Below are 11,504 nucleotides of genomic sequence, written 5' to 3'. Positions count from 1 at the left end.
TTTGGTAATTTTCCGGGAGGAAAAGAAAAGGAAATTTCATCTTCATTTAAAAGATGGCTAGCCTAGCCCACGTAATTTTCAGGCTCGCTGGGCCGTCCTGCGAAGTTTTGGGCCGGAATCTCCATCGGCTATTGGATCTTTTCAAGGACCGGGACGGGCCAATTCGATCCGGATCCGATTCGCTTCTCTTTCGGATCCCCGATTTCCCTCCATTTTCATCCATTTTCATTTTTATTCCCTGCGCTCTTTTATTTATTTATTTTTTTGCCCTTTTTATTTATTTACTCTTGATTTAATCTGCCCTCGCAGCAGTGTGTTCAAAGAGGAGAAGGAGAGAGAGAGAGAGAGAGAGAGAGAGAGAAGAGAAGAAGTTTTCGTGAGTGAGGGTTCACCGGCTGCTCTTTCTCTCTCCTCCCTTAGGGCTCCAAACCGATCGTCGCCGGAGACTTTCGCCCGATTCCCCGACCTCCCCTTCCCATTTCCAGCACCGGATCGAGATGGTCAGTTCGCCGCCCCCGCTTTCAGATCTGGAGCAGCAATCTGGCTCCCTCGCTTGTCCTCTTCTTTTTTCTTTTTTTCTTTTTTGTGTGTGGGGATTGAATCGTCGTGGCGGCGTGGCAGGAGGGCGGAGGAGGCAACCTGGAAGCCGCCATAGAGCAGCGGCTGAACGTGGAGAAGCAGATGAGGCTGGCCGGCGAGGTCGCCGAGACGAAGAAGGCGGTGACGGAGATCCTGCAGCTGTGCTTCGAGGCCAAGGCCTGGAAGACCCTGAACGACCAGATTGTCTTGCTGTCCAAGCGGCGCGGTCAGCTTAAGCAGGTGAAAAGATTAGGCTTTTTCTCTCTTGCTTGTTTCCCGGTTGTGATCTTTTGGCCTTGCTTAATTATGGAATTTTGGATCCCCTGCTTTTCGGGTTGCTGGCTTTCTGGGTCGAGCGCCTCGCGGCAAGTGATTGGCTGGTTCGATTGGTGGCTCGCCTAATAGTCCTAGGTGATGGCATTGAGCAACTAAACGAGGGGGTTCTTAGTACCATGAGTATTGAATGTGCGTGACATTGTTGAGTTAGCGGATGCACTATCTTGTAAATGATTTTCTTTTAGGCTGACACCTCCTTTTTGCCTTATTTATTGAAGTTAACTTCTAATGGGTAAGAAATTATTCAAGTTGGCAAGATTTTGGAAGAATTGAAAAAAAAAAAAAAAGATGTGCTTTTGGAACTCTTTTATGAAGGAAGCTTGGGTTTTATTTCTTTGGAAGTTTAATATTTCACCTGTGTAAACAGAGAATATGTGAAAAGCAAAGGGTTAGCCTTGATATATATACCCTTCCCAGCAGGGTACTTGTATTTTCTTATCAAGTGAAATTGATCAATATCAGTGAGTCTTCTGCACATAGGGAGTAGAAAGTGAGTTTCAAACATAACCAATTAGCATTGTCGCTTGCTCCCAAAAAAAAAAAAAAATTACGGGAGACAGCAAAGTAAATAAGTAGAAGGTGCTGAAAGGTTACTTAGTTTCTTAACAGAAACTCTTATTCAAGATTAGTTATGGCTAAATATCTCCCAATCCATCAAGTCTACGTGAAGTTGTGTGATGTTGCATTCTATCAAGATCACTAATTTGTAGGCAGTTACTAGCAAAATACTTTGAAATTATACTTTTGCAAGATGGACACTCTGTTTGGAATTGAAGTAAAACACATGCGAGTGAAGCATTGAAAAATATTTATCCTCAGTCTATGATAACAAAGAGAAAAGGTACATTGCTCAAGTTAAGTGGTTTTATTTTGTTTTATCATCTTTTTGGGGTTTAGTAAAGTCAGTAGGTGGTGCTACTCTTTGTTTTTATTCTAGTCAGTAGTTTTGATTTAGGATTTGAATTATCTTGTACTGGGATGGATTCTTTTTGTTGTAGACGGATAGGTACTTCCTTGGTACCTTAGTTATTATATCTTTTACATAGCAAAGAAACCTGGTTGAAAAGAAATTGGGATTGGGTGCTATAGGAGTGATTCCAAATACTGATGCAGGGATTGATGTTTGTCTACCTGCAGAAAAACTAATATTCGTTCGATTAAAGATGAACTATGAGTATGGGTTGTACCTCTCCGTTGCAATAAGGATTTTGCTGTGGAGTATTTTTCTTGCATGAGCACAGCATGTGTTAGGTTTACTGGTGGGAAAGGAATATCAGAAAAGGAGGAGCCAAGATTATTGTGTTTGGTTGTCTACCAAGTTTGTGGGCATGAACTTTGGTCTTCCCAGCTTAAAGCATTCTGTGTTCATCTTCTTCAAGTGATATTAGAGGAGTCAAAATTAATTGATGACACTAATGCTTGGATATTAATATGTGTTAAATTTAAGTTGCTCCAAATTTTTCTGTAATACAAGTATGTGAGAAAGAATATACTACCTTGTTGAGAGTTAATTGGGTTGTTTATTAAACTATGTCCATATATTTGCCTTTTCATGCCTTCTTTGGGCAATAAGCTTGTGGAACTTTCGCTCTTCATTGATCTTATTTCGTTGGTATGCTGTGCTGAAGGTTGATAAGTTACTCTGGATAGTCGGAGCATTATGACCAGTGGCTATTAATTGTGTGAATACAAGTTTTGTACTTGAACATTGTTTTTAGGATTACTATCTGTATACAATGCAGTTAAAAAAGATGGAAAGTGGTCTTACCAAAAATCATTCCCAGTTGAGATCCCAAGTAGGATCATCGGATGTAGAATGGAATTCCTAAGCCCACTCCTAATATCCTACTTTGCCTATTTAATTAGGACTCAACCTCATAGTACTCAAATTAGGCCCAAGTTCTGATTATGCATGACGCATTGTATGTCTGAACAAATATCGAAAGGCCAGACCTGCTAATTAGGGTATCAAAACTGCTGGGAATTGAACTATAAGAAGATTATAAATGAGAATAAAATGCTGTGCTCATCCTGCATTCGATTGGATAGCCAGATAGTGGATTTAATTGGTGGTTGTGGCAAGGTGGAAGATACTTTCTGTACAGACTTGGGAGAGTCCATAAGCTTTTGGCTGGAATGACAATAACCTTTAATTGCCGGATTTGGAAATGGACTCCACTTTCATGCGAGTTTCTGTTGGGATAAATGGGATGTCTGGCGTGCCTCCACAAGTGGCATTGCAGGACAATGCCATCATCTTTGTATGGCAACCATCTCTTCTGGGTGGGGAGGGAATTCTTCTTGTCATTGCATTTTGGTCTTTAGCTTGTCTACTTCTTTCTGCCTCTGGTCTTCTTCTTATATTTCATTGTCTGTAGACCTAATCAAGTTATTGGATGGTGACGTATGCATCCCTATTTTCTTATCAACAGGCTGTGACAGCAATGGTGCAGCAGGCTATGCAATATATTGACCAGACACCTGATCTTGAGACCAAGATAGAGCTTATTAAGACACTTAACTCTGTTGCTGCTGGGAAGGTGAATATGCGAACTCAAACTCTATGCAGCTTATGTTATGAGCAATCTGTTTAGTGTTTTGTGGTTTCTATAAATAGTTTCGTTATGCAGATATATGTTGAAATTGAGAGAGCACGATTGATCAAGAAACTCGCAAAAATAAAGGAAGAACAGGGTCTTATAGCAGAAGCTGCTGATTTGATGCAAGAAATTGCGGTAACTAGAAGTTGACTTCTGTGATCATAGATCTTATAATTTGTTTTTCCTTGTCCAACATTATGATGGTTTTGCAATACAGGTAGAAACTTTTGGAGCAATGGCAAAGACGGAGAAAATTGCTTTTATCCTTGAACAAGTATGGGTTTTTGGTATTGCTTTTGGCCGATTAGGCACTATTCCTATGATTGGTTTTCTGATCAATGGATTTTGCAGGTCCGTTTATGCTTAGATCGCGAGGATTATGTCCGTGCGCAGATCCTTTCCAGGAAGATCAGCCCTCGAGTCTTTGATGTAGATCCTTCCAAAGAGAAGAAAAAGCCTAAAGAAGGTGAAAATATTGTGGAAGAAGCTCCAGCTGATATTCCGTCACTTCTGGAATTGAAACGGATATACCACGAACTCATGATACGGTATATTGGTGTTTTGCTTTTAATGCTGGGTTCATCATTTTTTAACTAAAACTTTTCGCCGATCAAGTGCTACCTGCCACTCAGGTTGCAGATCAAACTGTGAACTTGTATGGCTTTATTTATCTGGCACATGCTCTTCTTCCTTAATGGATTTGAGTTACACATCTCAGTTTACCTTGCATTCATGTGGTTAACGATGTAGGTATTACTCACATAACAATGATTACCTCGAGATCTGTCGATGCTATAAGTCAATATATGAGATTCCATCAGTGAAGGGAAACCCAGAGCAGTGGATACCGGTAAAGCTCTTTCCAATAAGGAATTGTTAAGACTTCACTGAGTTTTTTGAGGGACAGCTGTTCATACTGTGGTTTTATTAAGTGCAGATTCTAAGGAAAATTTGCTGGTACTTGGTTCTGTCACCACATGATCCAATGCAGTCGAGCCTTCTTAATGCCACTTTAGAAGATAAAAATCTCTCAGAAATTCCCCAATTCAGGTACCTCTTTGATTTTGCTTTAGGTAATTGGTTGTACATTCTCTTTCATTATCCCAATAATGTGCCATAGAATAAGGCTGACAGTGCCTTCAATATTTTAATGCAGGCTGCTGCTGAAACAATTGGTTACAATGGAGGTTATCCAATGGACTGCTCTTTGGAATACTTTCGAAGATGAATTTGTGAATGAGAAAAACATGCTTGGAGGTGCACTTGTTGATAAGGCAGCAGAAGATCTTCGGCAGAGAATCATTGAACATGTAACTATAGAACTTTGTCATTTTTGTTCTTTTTATTGGATCATTGAATAGATGTGACCCACTCTATTTTCTGCAGAATATTATTGTCGTTTCGAAGTATTACTCAAGGATTACCTTGAAGAGACTTGCAGAGCTTCTATGCCTCAGCATCCAGGTCTGATTATGTTGGAACATTTGTCTATATTCTTTATTAATGTCATTCTTTATGAATGATTGGCAAGACCCCTTATTCAACTCTGAGCATCCTCTCTGCCTGTGATCCCTGATTGGGGCATGGTTGCCGCATTTGTGTACTAGTTTGAAAAAAGTGAAAAAGAGGTTTTGGAGCCTTGGAAGCCAAAGGTTTGTCATGGAAGTGAGAACGTTGTCTTTGTAGTTTTGTTCCAGAAACGTTTCTGACTGACATATATGTGTAAGCTCGGCTTGTCAACTTCTGCTCATAAATTTGGCATGGTTATAAGTGTCATTGTCTGGCATCTTGAAGCCATTTTTTGTCCCGTGGTTCCTGAAATTCTGATACCCTTTAAATGGGTGGGAGGAGCTCTGATATGTTTGCTAAAATAGCTGGCCTAGCTTTTTGGCTAGTATTAACACTTGCTCTTTCCTGTTTTACACAAGTATATCTCACTGTTACAGCTTTCTTAATGTGAAGAAAAAAAAATTATGTAGCGTGACCCTCAAGGAATACAGATCTGTTTTTGAGGTTCTGTTACCGCTGTTTTGGAGAGCTTTAATCATTCACATGCCTCAATTTGTTAAATCAACAGTATCATCTGATAGAGAGACCATATAGCGATGATTGTACAGCTTGAATGATATTCTATCAGCGTGACCTGTTAGTTCTATCTTTCCATTTTAGGAAGCTGAGAAGCATCTCTCCGAAATGGTTGTTTCCAAGTCCCTGGTGGCAAAGATAGACCGGCCGATGGGAGTTGTCTGTTTCCAGACGACAAAGGACAGTAATGACATCTTGAACTTGTGGGCGGCAAATTTGGAGAAGCTCCTCGATCTTGTAGAGAAAAGCTGCCACCAAATCCACAAGGAAACCATGGTTCACAAGGCTGCAATGAGAGGTTGAAGATGTCTTAGTTGAATGAATGATCTCTCCCCTTGAGCCTCCCGCTCTCACCAAGAGAGAGAAGCTGACGAATGCTGTTTCACATTACGCTCTGGAGTGGGGACTGAAGATATCCGTCATAGAACTTTCTTGTAGCTGGCTTCAATTTGATTGCATATTTTGTAGGTGGACCAGATCTGGGCCTTGTTTCGGACAGAAATGATATACTGAATACACATTCTGCATAGGAATGTAATGTGGTCTTTTCATCTTTCCTCTTTTCCCCCTCTCTTCATTTGAAGATTTGTTGGCTTTCAGTCCAGAAATACCAATGGAACAGGTATGAGCACAATATGTGCACTCAGTAGTACTGAAATGAGCACCTTTTCACTGAGTTCTGTTTCGCATTGCAAATATTGCAGGTGCTTGGTTTTTTTTTAAAATAACATCCAAGATTACATTAGCTCTCCAGGAGGCTAGTGATCGCAATTTTTTTGTTTCATTAGCATTTGAATTTCATATTCAGTAGAGACCTTTTTTTTTTCCTTTATCTAGACCCAGTCTTGGCTGTTGGCAATTCTAAAAACCTCTTTCTAGGAGCTCTTTCTAGGAGCTTCATTGTCAATAGGATAGCTACACTTTCTACCTCCTCAAGAGACGTAGTTTTCTTCCATGTCGATACTTGATTCGAGAGGGTCTTTGTTCTCCAGGTACGGTTTGCCGTGATGTCATTCCTCTCTAAACTTTTAGTCACCGTAATGTGTTTCATTGTTAACTAGTTTAAATACTTCTCTCAACCCTTGGCATGTATGTGGATAATACATCGTGAAGCATAACGTATTGATGAAAAGTTCCAACTAAAAATCCAACATACGACATTCATTCGCATTACCTGCCATTCTCCTTGAAAATACAACCTACTCCAGCATAGTACCTTTTTGATTCCTCGCCGGATCACTAGGTGCCGCCAAATGGAGTTCTCACATGATCACTTCCCATTTTCAATCTGCAGTTGTTGCTTTCGAGTGGCATGGCTCCTCCTCTAGGAAGAATGAGAACTAAATTGCGTGAGAAGTCCTTGTCTCTTCTTCACTCTATAAGCTGATTGTTTCATTACTGTCGGTGTGTAGAGCTTTGGAATGCTTCATTTCTTCTCCTGTTTTGTAATAAGCCCGCAGGAAAGCCCATGTTGAATATGACAGTCCATCAATGCAGATGGTGTAGAAGAGAATATGCGCGATTGTGTATAAGTTGATTATGAAAGTCATGTCGAATGCATTTTCCAGTTTTGCACGCGTTAAAGAAAAGTCATCCTGAGTAGTAAACTTCTAATCAAGCTGAAGTGAAGAAGCCAATTTTGAGAAAGCCCATCAATAATCCTGTTTACTGGCAATAAGTAACTCTTTATGTTTTGTTGTAAGGATTTAATAATCATTGCCATACCAGAAAGCATTTGGGTTCAACTGACATTGTAGATCGATTTATAGGTCTCAAATCATAATTTTTTAGTTTAAGTGAACCTTGAAATGTATGTGAAGGAATTCGAAAAAGTACGCTTGGAAGAGTGACCAAGTGAAGACAATACCTGAGGTATTCATAAAATAAAGATTGGGTTGAATGGAACGGAACTTTTTAGATATATGTATCATAAGTTTCATCGTATTGACCTTTTTTGTCAATAATTTATTTGGATCTTGAAGAGAAGTTTCAATTGCGTTCATTTGCATCTTGAGACCTATAGGTGGACATAAGTCATTGTTGACTCATTTTCAATGATCACTTTTTTCACATATTTTCATATTCCCAAACCTTTTAAAATAGTTTGACAAATAAATAAATAAATAAATAAAAGATAGTGAAAATTAGGAATTCAAAATATTTGTCAATATTAGGCATCAAATATCTATCTGATTCGACATCACCTATATCTGGATTATTACACCGCTAGGTAAGTATTGCACAAATTCAAATGGACATGACGCGATTTAAAGTGGATTGCTACCAAAATTGAAAATATTTTATCTAGTGGCAGCAAGTCTCGTGTGGATTTGCCTAATGCCATAACCCCAGGATTGGGATGTTGGGGATCTGAACAGTGTTGGCAAGCTAGGCTGTTAATTTAACACCAGTTAATAGTATCTGAAACAAGATCTTCAACCAAGGAAATCAAATTGCGGCATTTGGTGTAACTCTTGTTTATCATTGATACCATTAAACATCAATCGTAACCCTAAACGAGGCTATGCATTTCATGTGTCCCATACTTTTCCAATTAAAGGAATTTGTTTGGATCTTGTCGCGTGACATGTGGTTGTGATCGTACAGCTGAGACTTCGAGCGTCAATTTCATCTCAAAATCGCTTATGGATTTTTGTATTGCATAGCTTAGTGGATTTTCTTGTCTTTCTTTCTTGGATAGCGAGCATAATTGGGTTTCCTTTTCAAATCACTTCATCGTGTGATCCAATGTTCCCCTTTGGTCTATTTCCGGGTAAGCTTTTGATTTTAGAATAATGAGGTGGGGTTAGTACTAGGCTGTCGAGCTTTCATATCGTCTCTTATCATTTCGGATTCTGAAGAAGCTCACAAGGCAAGAGAAGAACCTTTGCAACTACGAGTAAAGAAATGAATATTTCCTCTTGCCTTAGGAGGCTTTATTAGCTAAGCTGGTTTTCAGAGTGGCAAAAATAAGCAAACTAGAAATCTGCAATATACTTAGTCTCAAAGTGATCCCTCGTTGGCCTCATGTAAAATGCAATCTCTCTCCATATAGTAGCTTCAATTTAAATCGCATTTTCTGACGTTAAATAAGTTAATATGTGAATTTCTCCTATATTGTGCTAAGAAAAAAAAAACTTTAGATTTTGGTGGGGGTCTTCCGAATTCCATATTAAAGGCAAAAGGGTTAAGGACATCCAATGCATCAACCCTTCAAAGATTGGTTGAGTGATTTAAGTGCCTGGTTGAGATGTGGTAGTTTCAATATCCGAATGATAGTTCCTTTCACTCTTAGCAACTTTTAAGGGTGACGTTCTTCACTTGTTTATAAGTGGACTTTTATCGGTGCACGTGGACATGGTGAAATTGCGCCCGTAGATATTATTTGAGCCTAAGATTTAGACTGCAAGAAAAGAAAGGTGATAAAAATTTTCTCTACTTTTGATTGGAGGAAACCAGTTTCTAATTGGTTACAAATAATAAACATTACTCACGTGCAAACTTAACTAAATATAAATGTCGATAAAATCCATGTTTGTAATTCATCAATCGAAACTAACCGAGGAAGAAGTTGAAATGTAAAAAACATGATCTGAAATGAAAACGACATGTGATATGCCATAAGATTTTTTTTTTATTTGAGGACATTTTGATATATGTGACAAGTATATAAATTCCTTCTCAATGATCAACTAGATCAGCATTTCAATCCATTAATGTACTATAGGCGTGTTTTCCTCCAACCCAATTGAGAAGAAAAGCCAATTTAAGACATTTGGTTCATTTTTGTGACATTAATATTATATTTCAGTATACTTCGTACCTAAATATAGCCTTCTCTTGCTTATGTAGAGAAGGCCACGTCCATATCCTTGAGCCTATGTGATCTCATTGGGAAATTAACCTAGGCCTAGGCGCCGCATGGACCTGCAATAATTTACCAATAAGGCTTCCAGATTAACTTTCCCAACACAGCTAAAAAGAACCTCTCAAATATCATGTTCGCATCTTCCGCCGCCGCCGTGAAGAATTGCTCAGAATAAAAGTAGATACGACGTGACACACAAAACTAATTGCAACATACAACAATGTTAACATTGTTAAAACGTGATGATTTTTGAGCTTGTATACCACGAAATACATAAGAATGTGCATATGATAGTCATTTTGTGCGACCCATTTATCTATTATACAACCTACCTCCACCATCATTGATATAGGTAGTTTTACTTTGAAAATTTAACCAATTATCCAAATCAACGGTGATGGATATGAATTTTACCCCAAGAAAAAAATTACACGGTCAGTGCATTCGAGTTTATTCCTTCTTATAGATACTTGTATATTTTTAAGTGGATAATTTACTTGACCTAACAACAGAATGAGTCCAAGCAATAATCTCTTGCCCATCATCACTAAAATTACTCCAAAGGGTCCCTTCCCAAACAATCATTCTTGTGGTCCATGCATCCACACAGGCAGACACACATACATGGCAGTAAATGCAGGCTATAACGAAGTGCATTGATGCATGTATGGTGCATGCAACGCATGGCATGCATAAAGAACATACCCAATTCATCAAGTGGCCCTTGCTCTACACAAGTCCACATCGAGGCATTATTTGATAGGGAGAGTCAGAGGGGTCGCCCCCCTCGTCCGCTGTAGAAAAAAGCCAGATTTGATGAGGGCGTGTGTGGCCGCTTATACTTTGCTTCAGTTGAAGGACATACGCAAGTGTATCTGCTTGGGAAAAAAAAAGGACAAATCTGTGCAAAGATACTCTTTTCTTTCCCTCACCAGGAAAAAAAAATTAATGAGTTTTTTTATATATATGCTCCAATTGACTTCAGTTGAAGGACATACGCAAGTGTATCTGCTTCGGAAAAAAAGGACAAATCTGTGCAAAGATACTCTTTTCTTTCCCTCACCAGGAAAAAAAAAAAAAATTAATGAGTTTTTTTATATATGTGCTCCAATTGACTTCACAAGCTATGTAAACATCTTGTACACAATCTATATATCAAACATTGTTAAAAACCTATGTTACTGAGATAATAATGTCAAACAACAAAGCTACATCCTTCGAAGAAAACAAAAAGAAATTATAGTAAATACACGCTGAGTAAATCGCATTCACCGTACCACTTTTTTTTTCTACTATAGTTGAAAATTTCATTCTTAGAGATAGAATATATAGATAGGACATTCATTCATAATATATAACATCTATTTTATCCTACTGATATGTATAATATTGATCGTGAATTTTTCACCAACAATGCTAGATGATACAAAAATATTTGAGGAAAAAAATAAAAGAAACAAGAAACTACTCTAGATGCCTTCCCGGGCTAGTAGATAAAACTAGTCTAGAAAACTGTTTGGAATTCAGAAAGCAATTCAAGTTGGATGGACATGATATCTATGGTAATGCATCCAAAACCACTTCTCTTCCTCCTCTAGCCCTAACCCTGCCTAATATCTGAAAGCTCTCTCCCCACTTTATACTCTCTCTCTCTCTCTCTCTCTCTCTCTCTCTCTGTACCCAAACCCAGTTCTCAATAAATCCCAACTTTTTTCTGTTCTACCTTTTCCCGGACCCAGCATTTCCTGCCTGCCATGGCCACTTCTCATCCCACCTTTTTATCATAGAATTTCATCTTCTCTCTCTCTCTCTCTCTCTCTCCCTCTCTCTCATTTGTCACTCCATAAGATCCTCTCTTTTTTTCTGAAATTTTCCTCTATTTATACCACCCAGGACCATCTAGCCTTTGCTGTCGTGATACATCTCAACACCTCTCAGAAAGCAAGTCCTAGCTCATCTTTCTTCTTCTTCTTCTTCTTCTTCTTCTTCTTGTGCAATTGAGGAGCTTTATTATTATTTTTTCTGTGCGTGTAGAA

At 38.7% G+C, this 11,504-nt stretch overlaps 1 protein-coding gene across 1 annotated transcript; it reads left to right on the top strand.

The window, feature by feature from the left end:
• The first annotated feature begins 321 nt into the window (after positions 1-321).
• Positions 322-6,164, top strand: LOC104439186 (26S proteasome non-ATPase regulatory subunit 12 homolog A). Its single transcript, XM_039310542.1, has 11 exons — positions 322-500; positions 622-819; positions 3,348-3,455; positions 3,546-3,650; positions 3,733-3,789; positions 3,867-4,063; positions 4,266-4,365; positions 4,453-4,565; positions 4,672-4,825; positions 4,902-4,979; positions 5,685-6,164. The coding sequence occupies exons 1-11, from the start codon at positions 498-500 to the stop codon at positions 5,901-5,903; spliced, it is 1,332 nt and encodes a 443-aa protein (XP_039166476.1). The 5' UTR covers positions 322-497; the 3' UTR covers positions 5,904-6,164.
• Positions 6,165-11,504: the final 5,340 nt, after the last annotated feature.

This window comes from Eucalyptus grandis, chromosome 3 (assembly GCF_016545825.1).
Source record: "Eucalyptus grandis isolate ANBG69807.140 chromosome 3, ASM1654582v1, whole genome shotgun sequence".
Classification (NCBI taxonomy): Eukaryota; Viridiplantae; Streptophyta; class Magnoliopsida; order Myrtales; family Myrtaceae; genus Eucalyptus; species Eucalyptus grandis.
The sequence above is the reverse complement of the archived record's forward strand: the minus strand, read 5'-3'. Positions and strand labels throughout refer to the sequence as shown.

What these genes read in the sequence shown, in the direction of transcription:
- LOC104439186 (XM_039310542.1), top strand. An exon ending in GGCGCGGTCAGCTTAAGCAG is followed by an intron (nt 820 to 3,347) that starts GTGAAAAGATTA and finishes TCTTATCAACAG; the next exon opens with GCTGTGACAGCAATGGTGCA. An exon ending in TCAGAAATTCCCCAATTCAG is followed by an intron (nt 4,566 to 4,671) that starts GTACCTCTTTGA and finishes ATTTTAATGCAG; the next exon opens with GCTGCTGCTGAAACAATTGG.